Source organism: Vulpes vulpes, unplaced genomic scaffold (assembly GCF_048418805.1).
Source record: "Vulpes vulpes isolate BD-2025 unplaced genomic scaffold, VulVul3 u000000647, whole genome shotgun sequence".
NCBI lineage: Eukaryota > Metazoa > Chordata > Mammalia > Carnivora > Canidae > Vulpes > Vulpes vulpes.
In genome coordinates, this window is record NW_027325811.1 from 147,301 (window position 1) to 163,933 (window position 16,633).

The 16,633-nt window shown below is 41.2% G+C and overlaps 1 protein-coding gene across 1 annotated transcript; it reads left to right on the plus strand.

Moving 5' to 3' along the window:
- Positions 1 to 1,342: 1,342 nt before the first annotated feature.
- IL22 (interleukin 22) lies at positions 1,343 to 5,798 on the plus strand. Its single transcript, XM_026001677.1, has 5 exons — positions 1,343 to 1,528; positions 1,948 to 2,013; positions 2,139 to 2,282; positions 3,210 to 3,275; positions 5,721 to 5,798. The coding sequence occupies exons 1-5, from the start codon at positions 1,343 to 1,345 to the stop codon at positions 5,796 to 5,798; spliced, it is 540 nt and encodes a 179-aa protein (XP_025857462.1).
- The last annotated feature ends 10,835 nt before the right edge of the window (positions 5,799 to 16,633 follow it).

Here is a 16,633-nt window from a genome sequence, read left to right on the forward strand (position 1 = left end):
ACGTGCACACTCCTTCCCCTAGCAATAGATCATGGCACTTGCTCCCCTGTCATCCGTCTCTTGGGAGGTTTCCCAGTCTAGTTTTTAGGTGTTATTTAGAATTTGATCCATTTTTAATAACTCAAAATCAAGATATAACCACTATATTGCCAGGTTCTCTTCCTTAGGCATCCATATACATGATAAAAGTTGTTAGAAAGATTTTTTGGAAATATTTCGAGACTTAACTTGTGTGTTACTTAACTTGAATGAGCACAGGTAAGATTTCAAGATGAGCTACTATATCTACTATATTCTTAAAACACTTGTATGTTAAGAAAGGTAGCGATTAGATTGCTAAGCATTAGTATTTCCAAATTTAAATTGATACTGATTATAATTTAATAATTTTTTTTTTAAGTAACCTCTACACCCAAAGTGGGACTCAGCCTTATGATGCCAGGAATTAAGAGTCACATGCTCCTCTGACTGAGCCAGCCAGGTATCCTTCAAAAAAAAAAATTAAGATATATTTGCATCTACTATAATTATTAAGATCACTTTAAAAAGTCACAGAATGGGATACAATGAGTGCTTAGATTAGCCAACACTGTTATTTTAAAAATGTAAGTCTTCCTCAGGATTAAAAATATATGTGTATATTTTTATGTACATTAAATGTACATAAAAGTATATTAAAAATATATAAGGTTATTTTTAAAAGTGGAATTATCTCCAAGCTATTATCACTATTTATTTTAAGACAGAGGATATAGGACACGAGTCCTTTATTTCTGATCACCTTTAATGAGATAAGAATCTATGAAGCTGGAAGGAAAATGAGCCCATGACCAAACTGTTTACTCAGCTACTACAGAAGATGAAAAAATATTATGCCGAATCTGGAATCCACGAAGACAAAGCAATTGCTTTCTTTGAAAAATAAGTAGGGTTTAGAAAATTTCTGGGATTTATCTGTGAAAACACCTTTGGGGCCCTAATAGTGACGTTTTAGGGAAACACTCGCATTTCAAGGTGGGAAAAATAGGAGGTGGCGTTTTGTGGGCTCCTGTGGTGGTTAGGTAGTTCTCAGAAGACAGTACTGGAAATTAGATAATTGCTGATGTCATTTTTTACAAAAAAAAATGTATATTCTGGGGGCTATAAAAGCAGCAACTTTTGCTTTCCCCTCACAAGCAGAATCATCGAAACAGGCAAGTGCTTCAGCAAACTTGGTGCGATGGGTTCGTTTGACGTGATACTTCTTGATACCTAATTGTTTGCCTTTATGCTTTTGCTTCTTGTTCTCTTGATACCAGGTTTCTTTTCTAGTCGCCATTAGTTCCAGTTAGAGCTGTCTGCGATGGCTGCCCTGCAGAAATCTGTGAGCTCTACCCTTATGGGAACTCTGGCCGCCAGCTGCCTCCTTCTCATTGCCCTGTGGGTGCAGGGAGGGGCAGCGCTGCCCATCAACTCTCACTGCAGACTTGACAAGTCCAACTTCCAGCAGCCCTATATCACCAACCGCACCTTCATGCTGGCTAAGGAGGTACTCATCTCAGTCTCTCTCTGTCTTTCATATCTTCTCTCCTTGGAACCTGATAGTTCCTAAAACGTTTTCCAGAACACTACTAAGATCTGTAAGAATGCATCGTCTCTCCTCACTGGTAGACCAGAGATTATTTTCTATGTCTCCTTAGAGACTCTTTGGAGATTGGGCTTTACCAGAAGACCCTCCATGTTGGCCTTGATGATATATGTTCGTTGAATTTTACTCCCCAAAGGCCATTTATTAGCCCTCCTGACTGTGTTTCTCCTTACTCCTGTGTGCATTATTTTAAACTCATGCACACATCTGAATTCTTGAGTCTTCATGGGGCTGCTCTGGGGAAAGTGGATAGAGTGCATCTCTACTCACAGACTTTTCATCACAGATGAAAAGGCACTTAGTCTTTTCTTCTTTTCCAGGCTAGTTTGGCAGATAACAACACAGATGTTCGTCTCATTGGGGAGAAACTGTTCCACGGAGTCAATGTAAGCCATAGTCATGATGAGCGGGGCAGTGTGTCATCCCTGGTTGTTTGGATGGTGGTGATGATGCTTTGGGTCTTCTGGATGCCCCTCAACATTGACCCCTGCTGTTTCACTTTTGGCTGCAGATGGGAGAACGCTGCTATCTGATGAAGGAGGTGCTGAACTTTACCCTTGAAGAAGTGCTGCTCCCCCAATCCGATAGGTTTCAGCCCTATATGCAGGAGGTGGTGCCCTTCCTGGCCAGGCTCAGCAACAAGCTAAGCCAATGTGTGAGTTTTTGTCTCCGCCTAACTCTACCCTCTCCTACTTGACTGTCTTGCCTTGCTTCTTTCCTTTAGAGCTCTTCTCTGCAAACCCTCACTGCCCCTTCCCACGCTGGCAGCAAGAGGTGCCTCAACAACACCACCGTGAGAGTCATTTGGAATCACAGAATGTTTGTTTTTGCTTTAATTGAATCATATTTTGAACATATGATGATGAAGAGTGTCTGAAAGACAAGAGCAGAGAAGGCTTTTTTGTCCTTGGGAAAAAGCATCTCAAGTTATGTGAGACGAGAAAGGTGTTAAGACCTGTAGGGAAAAAATGCCTAGATGTGGGAATGGGTCCCTGGAGTATAGATGGAACAGGTGGGAAGAAGAGAGGCTAATGGGAAGATTTAATGTTCAGAGCTGGGTGGGCAAAGATGGTTGCCCTTTGGATGTCACGAGAAGGGACAAAAGTCAGAGGTGTGTGACCTTGATGGCTCTGAATATTTAAAATTATGAAAAGACTGCAGTGGAGTGGGCAGAGTGAAGGGACCTAGTAGTATTTATTGAGGAGGGCCTACTGTTCACACAAGACATTTTATGTCCGTTTCTTGTTCTGAGCATGCATTTTTTTGGGGGGTAGAGTTAGGGTTTTATTCTTCACAGAATTTGCATAAACCACTCTACTCTTTCCACAAACGTAAACCTCAGTAGGATTTCTCAAGGGTGAAGAGAGGTCCTATGTAAGGGAAATGACTGGATTTTGGTGTCCAAGGGAATTCAAGAGCTTTGAAAATCTAGGTCACTGGTGAAATCTAGGTCATTGTGGGCAAAATTGCTAAGAACTTTAACTCCAGGTGCATTTGTAACACACCTCAGTTAGGGATGCTGAGGTTCATAAAGCTTCAGCACAACAGTGTTAAAATAAGTGCTCTGGTTTTTATTTTGTAGCATATTGAGAACGATGACCAGCATATCCAGAGAAATGTGCAAAAGCTGAAGGACACAGTGCAAAAGGTACTACTAATAACTATTAACTCTAACCCATTAAATAGGAGAGACAAATATTGTTTTTCTTTCCTACCCTTTCTTTTTTTCCCCCACACGTAATTTTTTTGCTTTATTTGCTTACATCAGGTTGATTATATATATATTTATTTGTATATAATATTTATTTTATATTTATATTATATATATTTATTATATATATTTATAGATAAATTTTAAAATTTTGCAAATCATAGAATTCTAGAATTGACTGGGAAGTAAGATTATCTAATCTCTTCACCCCATGTTCTGGGCATGACTAGCAGTAGAGCCAGGGCTAGAATGCAGGTCTCTTGAATCCCCTCCAGCACTCTTTCTAGCAGCAATTTGTGTTAGTTTTAGTGTTAATTCTTTAGGAAATTTGAAATTCCTACTGATTCACTTAATCCAAACAAGTACTTGTTCAAAAACAGGAAAGTACTTGGGGACAAATTTATTTGAGGTGATTTTTGAAGCCATTGATTCGATGATTTAAAACTTGGAGAAATAAACCCAGAACAACCATAACAAAAGAGTTGCACATATATGATGTAAATTTCTAGAATTATTGATACTTATATTTAATTATCATAATATAATACCTAGAAACTATTGATTTTAATTTAAAAGCAAGAATGAGCAACCCCCAATTTCTTTTATGCAGTTCCAAAAGGAATGGATTTATTAGAGTGAATGGAAGTCTGAACTGGAAATACTCTTCTCTTCCTCTCTCTTTTCCCTTTCCTTTCTGGTCTCCTTCTTCACTCAACAAATCCCCAGTGAGCATCTATCTGGTTAGGCTAGTGTGCATTTGTACAGAGAATGATACTGTCACGTGGCCTATTTGGGGAAAAGAACAATAGTAGAAGTCTCAGACTAGCAATTGTGACTCATTCAAAAACCAGAGGAATGATTACTAGCAGCGAAAGTGATGCTCTTGCAAGCAGGTAACAAACCTCAGAAACATGAAGGTTCTAGCTGTTGGAATTTTTAATAACAGGTGTAACCTTAATCATCCCCTTCTTTCCACCTTGATGTTTCTTTTAAAAATTATTTCTTGCTGATCATGATTTAATGAATCTAACCATTTCTTTGATAATCGAAGGCTTTGTAGTCTTTCATGGTGAAGACCAATTCTCTTGCCATATATCTATTACCTAGAGGTAGAGGGCTGAATGTTAGCATGCCATTGCCAAGAAGCTCTTTGCACTTCTGGCTTGAAAAATTCCCGATGTCAGCTTACTTTGTTGGCTTTAGAAAAATGAAGTGTGAGAGAGAAACATCTGATAGTGATCCATGTAGGGGAATAGAATTTAAAACTTTTAACTCATTTTGAAAAAATTGACTTTAACATTTGCAGTAGAGTGTCATGTATAAGAGTGATTATGTATTTATTTATTTTTTTAAGGCCTGTAGCTCCAGAAAGCATAGGTGAGAGAAGAATGATACTCAGAGGAAGCTCAACCTGAGAGAAAACTGGTCAGCACCAGCTGAAATGGGAGGGTGGTCTTGGAGGTGTTAATTCCCCGCCACTGGAGGTAGAAGCAGAGAGTTGGTTGTGGTAGAATGGAGGAGACACAGTAGATCAGGAGACTTCCAAAGTTCTTTATAGCCTTGGGAGTCTTTGAGATATAAGAAGTATCACTTGACATGATGTCAAAGGAAGTACGAAAGGTGGAATGATGGCAGACAGCAGGAAGAGAAAGGGGAGCAAAGCATAGAGGACAGTCATGGCTTACTACTTTCCTTGAAATAAGTTGGAGCAAATTTAATAGATTAGATGAATTTCAGAGGAGGATGCTTTGGCCTCGAATCTGACTTCTGTCTCCTATGGAGTTTGGAAGCCTCATTTGCATGCTATTTGGAAGGAAGAGGAAAGAAGCGGTATTATATTGTGTATCTGGCTTTCTACTAATTAAAGCAACTGGATGGGACTAATTTGTCATTCCTCCCACAAAGGTGAAAACCTGTATTTTCCCCTCTTTGTTAAGGAGTTGAGAACAGAAAAAAAAAAAAAAACCCGTGTGTACTGGTAAATGTGTAGTTTTGATTCGAAGTTGTGTGAGCTGAGCTGTTATAATTATTTGGCCATAGCCTATCGTGAGGGTATGAGGCAAGGCTGGGCGTGATGGGGGGTATTGGGTCCTGCAGATGCCTGCACAGCTTCTCTCTGCTTCTCTGGTGAGGAAGTGGCTTTCGGCAGCTTCATCAGTGTAGATACAACTGAGACTGGTGCCTGTTGGTGCCCTTTCATTTCAGTTGGGTCTATGGCAAATCACACTATATTCTTGTGAAAAGATCACTATTAGTAATATTTTACAAAGGCAAAAACCTGGTTTATGTCTCTAGCAACCTAACCATCTTTTTCTAATTTGTTCCTCCTAAAAGAAAGCCTGGTATAAATGCTCAAATACTCATACATTCTTATTTTTACAGCTTGGAGAGAATGGAGAGATCAAAGCAATTGGAGAACTGGATCTGCTCTTTATGGCCCTGAGAAATGCCTGTGTTTGACCAGAGCAAAGCTGGAAAATGGATAACCAACCCTTTTTGCCTGTTAGAAATAACAAGACCCCCTAAAAGGTTTTCTTTTATCAAAAGGAAAATGGGAAGCCAAACTTTACAATCATGGGTGGATTCTAAAGAAACCCCTGCTTAGCTTAAAAAAGAGAACAATGCCACCTGTGTCCAGAAGACCAGAAGGTAGACCTTCCAAGCTTAATGAGAATGACTGATAAAATGTTATTGTAGTTGGTGTTTTATATGCAGAAATTTATTTTTAAAAGCAATTGTCTATTCCCATAAACCATATTACTTCCCATTTCCTAAATAACCTCATTTCCAAAATAATTTATATTTATGAATTTATTTATTATTGTAAGTACACATTTTATTTATGTCATTTTAATATATAGATTTATTTATAGAAGCGTTATGGTATTGCTACTTAAGTATAAAGTCAGTATTTATATTTATGACAATAATTATGGAGCTATGTTTATTTGACCTCAATAAATACTTTGATACCCTACATCTTGTGGCTTTGTGATTTGTTTCCCTTTACTATCATCATCATCATTACCATCATCACCATCACCATCACCATCATCATCATCATCATCATCATCATGTAATCATTCCTATTTGCTTATTGTATACTACTCTAGCTCTAGCTTGAATCTATTAAGGAGGGCATTCTTCAGTTTTCCTGCAAGTCAGGAAATACAGTAAAGGGGAAGAGGACTGAGTTTGGGGGAGTCTTTGAAATTTGTGCAGAGAAGGGAAAAGCAATAGAGATAGATGGACTAGTTCTATCTAGAAGAATGGACAGGAGACACCAGCACTGAGGAATGTGTAGGTCTTTCCACAGAAAGTGAAAGTCAGTGGTTAGGAGAGGTCAGTGGGTCAGTGGTCAACTGTTTACGGTGTTTCATTATCTGAAAAGTCAGGAACCCCAGGTTTATTGTACAGGTCATACGCCAATTGGTTGTCAAGTTCCTGCAGGATTAGGCCAAGCCTAGTGGTGACAGGTGAGCGCATGTGTAAATTTTAGATTCGCTCTTGGGTAAAGTGGAGCTAATACTTTTGGGTATGGGTTCCAAATGCTGAGAGGCACCAAAGCTAAGCTTCATAGATAATAGAAATATAATTGTTTCTGGGATAAGCTGGGGTTTAGGACTCTTTCTTCTCTTCTTCCAAAAGAATCTCAGTGTAAAACTTAGCGAAATTTGGGATTGTAATAGAGATTTTAAAAATTCTGGATCCTAATGAACGTAAAGTATAAAGTATCAGGATCTTCTTCAATTCTGAAGGGCAGTGCTGGCAAATATTGCAGCCATGGGAGATAGTCCAAATTCCTCACAGGGAGGGAGTCTTTGCAGAATCATTGGTACCCGCTATAGCAATTCCTTGCAGCAGTGGCAGAGGGCAGCATTGGCTGGCACTATTAACACTACTCTTACTCTTGGCCTTGGCAGAGGCCTCCGGTATCTCCTCCCCCAGTAGCAGATGGCAACACCCAGGTTTTCATGAAGACTAATCCGTGAGGTTGCATGAGACATAGGCCCCCGGAGACACCAACCAGCATTTAGGACTGAGGAAAAGCCACTGGAGTGTTTTGAGTGTGGGAAAAACTGGCTATGATTCCTGTTCTAAAAAGATCACTTTGGGGTTGGGTGGAGAGTAAGTCTAGGAGGGGTGAGACTAGAGGCAAGTCCAGCACCACAGTTTAGGGAGGAGGTGATGATTGCACTGGAGTGGGTGGGAGTGGAGCCAGAGAAAACTGATGTGTGACTATTTCTGTGACACTTGGTTTGGGTTGCCTGGGAAATAAGGGCCACACATAGGTCAGATTCACTAAGAGAAAAAGCGATCTGCTAGTTTTTCTTCTGGTTCTTCATTTATATTAGATTCTTCCCTAGCATGCAGTGCTTCATATGAGTAAGGACAGACAGATAATTTTTGTTCTAAAAAGAGGTCAGGATTTTAAGATTTGAGTCAAGATATGTATCAGATGAGAAATAGTGATACCAAGAGTTGAAATCTGAGGTCCTATCATCTCGCAGGCAACCACAGCTATAGTGACTTTATCTTTAAAATATACTTTCAAGGTGCTTGAGTGGCTCAGTCAGTTAAGCATCTGATCTTGATTTCAGCTCAGGTTTACGATCTCAGTTGTGAGATTGAGCCCTACATCAGGCTACATGCTGGGCATGAAGCCCGCTTACGATTCTTTCTCTCCCTCTGCTTCTCCTCCCCCTCTGTTTGTTCTTTCTCAATAATAATAATAATAATAATAATAATAATAATAATAATTTACACACATATACATATATACTTTCAAGGACTGTTTATTGTTTAAAAAAAAAGATGCAGAGGACTGGGACGATGGATTCTAATCACCAAGAGAAAATCCTATCGCTGCTACATCATGAGGGCTGGGTAGACTGTAACTGGACTACGGGCATGGACTGAATTGTCTTGTCTATTCACTCAATAGTCTTGTCCATGGAGAACTGCATAAATTGAAAAAGACAGGATCATCAAGAACTCCATTTCTATAGGAATGAGGGTGTAGGTCACTTGACCAGGTGAAGGACCCTGTCCAATGAGGTGTAGGCAGAGGGAATAGGGAAAATGGAATGAGTGGTGGAAGGAGGAGTTCCTAATTATTAATTTAGGTCATGTGAGCAGCTATAAAAATAGGAACTATAGCAGATAAGGTTTCTATTAATGAGTTATTTGTCTTTTTTCTCCTTTTCCCTTCCCTCCACCTTTTTTTTTAAAGGAAATTTTTATTTTTTAATTTTATTTTAAGATTTATTGATTTATTTTTTAATTTTTTAAAAATTTTCTATTTATTCAGAGGCAGAGAGAGAGAGAGGCAGGCAGAGAGGCAGAGACACAGGCAGAGGGAGAAGCAGACTCCACCCAGGGAGCCCGATGTGGAACTTATTCCCAGGTCTCCAGGATCACACCCCAGGTTGCAGGCAGTGCTAAAGCACTGCGCCACCAGGGCTGCCCCTTCCCTCCACCTTTTATAGGAAGATCATTTGTAGAGGTTATTCTAGTTTTCAGGTGGGAATATGATCGCATTGATATTATTCTGTAATGATATACTAGTTGATGAGATTCTAAGTGTTACCTGTGTTGGAGACACAGGAGACATTTTTCACCTGAACAAATCCAAGAGTGGATGTTGAAGACAAAAGGGATGGCTTGTGCCATCTGGCCCTCCAGATCCATCCTCTGTTCTTTTCCACTATAGTTGGTGCCCAGAGAGTCTGATATATATGAAATGCCTCATATATGTATTTATTCTCTGTCTTTCGATTGTATTTGGCAAGTGGGAAAAGTTAGCAGGAGATTGAAGGAAGTGAATAAGGTCAGAATACTTATTCCTCTGGAAGCTTCTTGCCAGATTGCTTTTCAGGTTGGTGTTATAGTTCTACCAAAAGCCTCAGCTCCTCGCAGACGGCCCTCTTCCATATAGTTTTCTTTCCTGGTTTTAGAAATTGTTCTCAGCACTGTTTCCTCATTGGCTTCCAGCTATTTTTAGCTTCAGGGCATTGCACTGCTTCATGGGGTCCCTTAAACTCTACATCTTAAAAAAAAATCAATCTCTTATTAAGCTCTTCTCTGTTACCCAGTTTGAGTGTATCATATGTTTTCTGCTGGGATTCTGATCTATATATTCTCTTTCTCTCTTGACTCTCTCCACAACGCCCACATAGCAGCAGGATGAAGTCTGTTAATTTAAATATCTTTTTTTTAAAATTTTTATTTATTTATGATAGTCACAGAGAGAGAAAGAGAGGCAGAGATACAGGCAGAGGGAGAAGCAGGCTCCATGCACCGGGAGCCCAATGTGGGATTCGATCCCGGGTCTCCAGGATCGCGCCCTGGGCCAAAGGCAGGTGCCAAACCGCTGCACCATCCAGGGATCTCTAGATATCTTTTATGCACAATAAAGAAGTCAGTTTTTGGCATATCTGAGTCATGTGTAAAATTTGACCCTGAAGTAAAGCAAAATCAGAAACAATAGAATTTTGGTTTCTAAAATCAAGCATTTTCTTTAATTAAAAAATCCAACAGATTTCTCTACGGGGGAGTAGTGGCATTTAGGTCAACATGCAGGGACTAATGCGCTCTCTTCTTCCCTCTGGCCCAAGAATGCTCTTGGTCCCTTGGAGGCTCTCTTCTCTACCCTGTTGCTTTCATGCAGGACAAACAAGGATCTTTAAGTCGGGCTATGACACCAGCTAGAGGATGGGAGAATTATTACACTTGAATAATTTTGACTGCTCCCAGCCTTGTGTTTTGGTTGCCTCTCTTGTGTGTGGCCCTTCTTTCTCCTCTTCTCTTGCTTCAATACATTCAGGATGACCCTACATGCTTCTTTTAGTCACGATCTCTCCTTATTTCTATGGGGTTTAACTGTCTGGGTCATTCTCTGCATTCCGTATCTCACTTTAGCAATACGTGTGCAGAAGAACCTCAATAGCATCTAGAAATTGATCTGTCGTGCCCTTACCGGTGGGTGCTGTTTCTCTGTGAAAACTGCATGCTGCGGGATGCCCTATCGAGCTCTTGTTTCATCTATGATATTTTCCACTTGCAATAACTGCAGGGGCTGTTTTTAGGCACACTGGTTGCCTGGGAACTTTATGATTCCTACGTTGCTGCTTGACTCAATAACATCTTTAGAAATTTCAATTCAATCCAGGTCAGTAAGCAACCATTTAGATCATAGAGTAGCAAGATGCTGCACTAGGGGCTATGAAAGTAGAAGGTTTAGCTATAATTTGGATGCTGTCCTCAAGAAGCTGGTAGCCTCATGAGGAAGATGATGAGCAAACAACTGTCCGGGCACAAGTGGACTGAAATGTGCTTATGGGAGAGGCACCAACAAGGTGACAGTTGTCACTGTTGATGTCACCAGAGTTGCATTTGAGCAGATTTTTTTGAAGGATAAGAAAAATTTCAGCAGGTTCAAATGTGGTCTCCTCTGTGAAACTTCCCCTTTGCAACCTAGCATAGTTAATTGCTCCATCTTCAGGAGCCTCAAGGCATAAATGTATAACTCTATTTTAGCATTTATCATGCTGCATATTAATTATTTGTTATGTGTCTATTTTAGGAGCTTCTCAAGTATAGAAAATATTGTTTGTCTTTGTGTTTTAGGACCTAAAAATGCCTGGCACCTAACAGGGGCTTGGTAAATATTTGGTGGATAGATGCATAAAAAACTGAACAGCAGGGTAGCCCCAGTGGTTCAGCGGTTTAGAGCTGCCTTCAGCCCAGGGCCAGATCCTGGAGACCTGGGATCGAGTCCCATGTCGGGCTCCCTGCATGGAGCCTTCTTCTCCCTCTGCCAGTGTCTCTGCCTCTCTCTCTCTCTCTCTCTCTCTCTCTCTCTCTATGTCTCTCATGAATAAATAAATAAAATCTTAAAAAAAAAAACTGAACAGCATTCTGGGCCTAAGGATTTGGATAAGCAAAGGGTTAGAGACCAGAAAGGGGACAGAGTCATCAGGGGAAAGCCAGAGGCCCAGTGTGGCTGGAGCACAGGGTATGATGACCAGAAATGGTAACAGTAATTCTACACGAGGTCCTATTTCTAGTCTCTGGAAACCCAGCTCTCAATCGGACTCATGAAAAGGGAACTTTGTGAATTAAAGGATTTTGGCTCACTCCATGCCTTGGCCCCTAACCTAATATGAGCTGATAAGACAACTGCCTCAACACTTTGTACTCTAACTTTGTCCTTTTTGAGTTTGGGCAGCTGGCATCCGCTAACACTTCCCACCACCAAATGCCTCATAAGAATTATGGGAAATGTGATATTGCTGATGGTATGGAGTAAAATCCATTCAAAAGCTAAATCCAAACGAACTCAATAGTTTCTGACACAGCCAGACAAGAGATGTCACCTCCTGGAGAACATCCACAATGTAGGAGACTCACCCATGGCCTACCTGGCCCTCTCTGTTGATAACCTCTGACAAGCAAAAGCTGCTGGAGAACACCTGATTTAAAGCCATGATAGTATTATCTGAGTTCTCCATCCATGGTTTTGTCAAAGTCTCCACGCTTTTGTCTCCAGAGGGTGGTTCTAATGGACTGGGGCATGTCCCTAGAGCATGTGTAATCTGCTCTTCACTGTCTCCACAGTCTTTGAACTGCATGTTCCTCATTCTTAAAATAAGGAGAGTGACACCTACCCTCATGTAAGAATGAAATCACTCCATCATGGCTGGTTGGAAGTAGAATTTTCTGAGTTGAATTTAAAAAAATATATATTATTCTTTTAAAACACAATATATATGCAATATATAAAGAATAAATGAACACACTGATTCAGAGCAGAACCTTGGAAGACATTAGCCCCCAAGCAAGTTTATGGGAAGGATAAGAGACCTCTTACTAAGAGACCTCTTACTAGCTGATTCTTGCCATCAGAGAATACTTGCAAAACAAACAACACACATGTGTTTAACTGCAGAAAAGTGAAGAGCTGTTGTGTAGAAAGTAATGAGAAAAGATACAAGAACAAAAAGGAGGAGCCAGCATCACTGAACACAGAGCTGCAGGAGAGGTTCCCTTCAAGCCCAGCCGGTCAGTTGGTCTGATCTGTCTAAACACTTCTGCTTGGGTTTGAAATGCAGAAGAAAGACAGGAAACAGTACAGAAAGCAGCGGAGGAGATGCCCACTGTGGGCTCTGCAGACCTTCCAGGCAACATTAGATGATAGAGAGCTGCTTGTGGCTGCCCAGCAGAGCTCAGAAGTGGGTCAAGAAGAAACACTTGAGAGGCCCGGCTTAGCAGAGTTTATTGTGTCAGCACCCAAATTTCTTCCTCTGATCCCTGACCACCCTTTGGTCTTTCCTTCCCTCTTAGGGCATTGGGTGGCGATTGTGTTGGGGTGTATCCAGTAATCCAACACTATTTATTGAACACATACTGTGTGCCAGTCACTGTTTAGAACAGGTGTAATAGCGTTAAACACGCAGACAAAAATCCCTGCCCTGATAGAATATAGATTTTAGTGAAGGGAGACAGTAAACAGAATACATAAGTAAAATATATCATGAGTTAGATAATGATAAGGGCTTCAAAAAAAAGGGGCGGGGGAAATGGAGTGGGGTTAACTCTATTACGGTTGTGTTTTACTTTGCTAAGTGCTGCCATAAGAAAGCACCGAGGCCGGGGGGCTTCAACAACAGAGATTTATTTTTCTCCTAGTCCTGGAGGCTGAGAGCCTGACACCAAGGTGTCAGGAGGGCTGGTTTTTCCTCAGGCCTTCCTCCTCGGCTTGCAGCTGGCCACCTTCCCTCTGTGGATGTCTGTGTCTTAATCGCCCTCTTCTTAGGAACACACCAGTTGTATTGGACCGGGGCCTACCCAGAGGACTTCACTTTAACTAGATTACATCTTTGAAGACCCTTTCTCCAGATGCAGTCACATTCTAGCATAGTGGGGGTTAGGATTTCAACATAGGAGGGTTTTTTTTTTGGCGGGGGGAGGGGCAACATTCAGCCCAGATATCCTGGGAAAGCCTTGCTGATAAAATGATATTTGAGCAAAGTTTTGAAAGATTGGAAAGAACTGGCCATGCAGATGTCTGGGGGAAGAGCATCTTGGGCAGAGGGAACAGCAAGTACGAAGACCCTGAGACAAGGGTGTGCCTGGTGAGTCGAAAGAGCAGCAAGGAGTTGTTGCGGCCAGATGAGGAGAGCAAGCGGACAGCAAGAGGAGAAGAGGCCAGAGAGGCGAGGGGACTGGCGAGTTCAGGCAGCCCCTTAGGCTATTGAAAGGACTTCGGCTTTTACCCTGAATGTGAGGGGGAGTCCTTAAGGGGGAAATTGTGTTGCTAAGTCTGCAAGTTCACGTTCAAATGCAGTGCTCCGTCTGAGCGAAGTCCAGCAGGTGTTTGTGCGCAGTGCCGCAGGCCCCCAGAGCTGAAGGCACAGACCAATGGTTAGTCCATTTTCATGGAAAAGGTACATCTATTTTCTAGGCCTCTCACAATCATGATTTCTGAATTCTGTCTCCATTCTTGCTGTTATTACTGCAAACCTTATTTTCAATGCACTTAGAAAATGAAGTGGGGAGGCTATATTTTTATGTGATTTCACAAAACTTTGGAGGATGACTCCACTGTGCCTCCTATCTCTCCTTGCTGAGCTCAGGGAAGGGGACAGCAGCAGAGGTCCGCTTTCTGTCACCCATTGTGGTTATTATATTCTTTTTATTTTTTTATTTTTTAAATCATGGTTAGGGTATCGTAGTCTTTGCAGTATTTATGGATGATGTGCCTTTCATTGCCAGAGAATGAATGGCCAGTACATCTGATACCAGTGTGTCAAACCTGCAAATGCAAAGTTAGCCCCAAACCTACAGAGCTACAAAGAAGATTGATACTAAAAAAATAGCTATTGGAATGTATAGTAATTTTTTAATAGTAGGTTTATTTTTATGCTTCTCATCAGAAGACCTTGGGGTCCTACATAAATCCCATGTACTTATAAGCCCGGAGGCAAAGTGGTCCAGTGGAAATACCATTAGTTTGTGTTTTGAAGGCATGGATCAAGCCTAGGTTTGCTCCTTCCTGGCTCTGTGTCTTCGAGGAAGTCATTTTACCTCTTTCCATCTCAGTTCTCCCACTTGCAAACTGGAAAAAAAAAAATCTTCACTTTTTATAGAGTGTTGGGAAGAACAAGTAAAGGAATATGAAGTTAGATATTTTTATCAAGTATATGCAAGGCCTGTAAAATACCACAAACAATTGTTTTACTCTTCTTTACGTTCTTTTCTTCTTGTTCCTTTTCCCTTAGGTCACGGTCCCATCTCTTGTTGTCTGTAGTGTCCGTCACAACCTTGGACATTCCTTGTGTCCTGTTCTTCAGTGTGGTGGGAGGCTGCACAGGGAGTGGGAAGCACGTGGGTTTGGGGGATTCCTGAATGTGAAGGGAATCTCCTGCTTCTTTGATCGAAGGGTCCCTTGGGCATGTGATTAAACTTCCTCGAATTCTGTAAAATGGAACAATACCAGATGCTCTAAAACTACCTACGTTCTCAAATATAATGAGAAGTATTTAGCTATTGCCTATATTTCAGGATATGAAAGTGTTCTCCTCCCAATCAGCCTGTGGAATATTAAGTTGTCAGCACAACAGTCAAGGTCTCTCTTAATTCCATGAATCTAGGATCAGCAGGAAAGTGAGTAGCCAGGGCTTGATTTCACCTCTTTTTTTTTTTTTTTAAAGATTTTATTTATTCATCCATGACAGACACAGAGAGAGAGAGAGGCAGAGACAGAGGCAGAGCGAGAAGCAGGTTCTATGCAGGGAGCCCCACGAGGGACTTGTTCCCCGCACCGTGGGATCACCCCCTGAGCCACAGGTAGACGCCCAACCATTGAGCCACCCGGGTGTCCCATGATTTCACCTCTCAAGAAAGCATTCAAATGGATCTAAATACATTTTAAAAATTGGATGAGGTAGGATTCTCTTCCTCTTAAAAATGTTTTTCTAGAGCTACTAGTATGTTGGCGTTTGCAATATAGTTAAAAAATAATTCTCTTCTGGATTGAACAAGAGAGGAAGGACCATGACTTCAGATAAGGCTTGGTGTAGCTATGACTCAGTGGAGGCTTCTTTTCCTCCTGCTGCATCAGCGACTAGGCTCTCCTTGCTTCTCTTTTTCTCCTTCTCCTTCTTTCCTTCCTCTCCTTTCCTTTCCTCTCCTCTCCTCTCCTCTCCTCTCCTCTCCTCTCCTCTCCTCTCCCCTCCCTCCTTTCCTTTCCTTTCCTTTCCTTTCCTTTCCTTTCCTTTCCTTTCCTTTCCTTTCCTTTCCTTTCTTTCCTTTCCTTTCCTTTCCTTTCCTTTCCTTTCCTTTCCTTTCCTTTCCTTTCCTTTCCTTTCCTTTCCTTTCCTTTCCTTTCCTTTCCTTCCCTTCCCTTCCCTTCCCTTCCCTTTCTTTCCTTTCCTTTTCTTTCCTTTCCTTTCTCTTTTCTTTTATTGAGGTGAAAGTCAAATTATATAAAATTAACCACTTGAAAACAATCAGTTCATTGGCATTGAGTACATTCATAATGTTGTGCAATCACTGCTTCTATCAGGCTCCAAAATATTTTCAACACTCCCCATGGGAACCCAGCAGTTACTCCCTCTTCCTCATCTCTCAGCCCTGGCAACCATCAAGCTGTTTTCTGTCTCCATCTACTTACCCATCCTCGATATCTCATAGAAGCGAAATCACACAATATGCGACCCTTTGTGTTCAGGGTCTTTTATGTAGCATATTATTTTCAAGTTTATCCATTCTGTAGCATGTCAGTGTGTTATTCCTTACTATGACTAACATTCCATTGTATGGACATATTATACCTGGTTTATCCATCCATTCATTCATGGATATTTGGGTCCTGTTTTCTTTTCAAAGAACCTAAGTCTGATGATATAGTTCCTTTGCGCAAATCTCCCAAATGGCCAAGAGTGGAAGCTGAAGTCCCAGTAATAGCTTTAAAGGCTGTGACTTGCGTCCACATTTCCTCTTTGATGTCACATTTTCCTCCCTCCTCACTTGCTCTCGTTTGATCACACAGGCCTCCCAGCTGTACTGAACACACTAAGCAGGCGCCTTCCCTAAGGTCTTTGCATTGACTGTGACTTTTGACTGAATAGGTATCCCCATGACTTACTTACTCCTTTACTTCATTCTACTGTTGTTTAAATGTTACCTTTCCACAGAGCCTTCTGTGATCATCCTGCTAACAACCCATCCCCATCTGAGCACCAACATCCCCTTTATTCTTTTCTATTTTCTCTAAAGCAACTATGATTCTC

What these genes read in the sequence shown, in the direction of transcription:
- IL22 (XM_026001677.1), top strand. Translation starts at nt 1,343, where the DNA reads ATGGCTGCCCTGCAGAAATCTGTGAGCTCTACCCTTATGGGAACTCTG. An exon ending in CCTTCATGCTGGCTAAGGAG is followed by an intron (nt 1,529 to 1,947) that starts GTACTCATCTCA and finishes CTTCTTTTCCAG; the next exon opens with GCTAGTTTGGCAGATAACAA. An exon ending in AACTGTTCCACGGAGTCAAT is followed by an intron (nt 2,014 to 2,138) that starts GTAAGCCATAGT and finishes TTTTGGCTGCAG; the next exon opens with ATGGGAGAACGCTGCTATCT.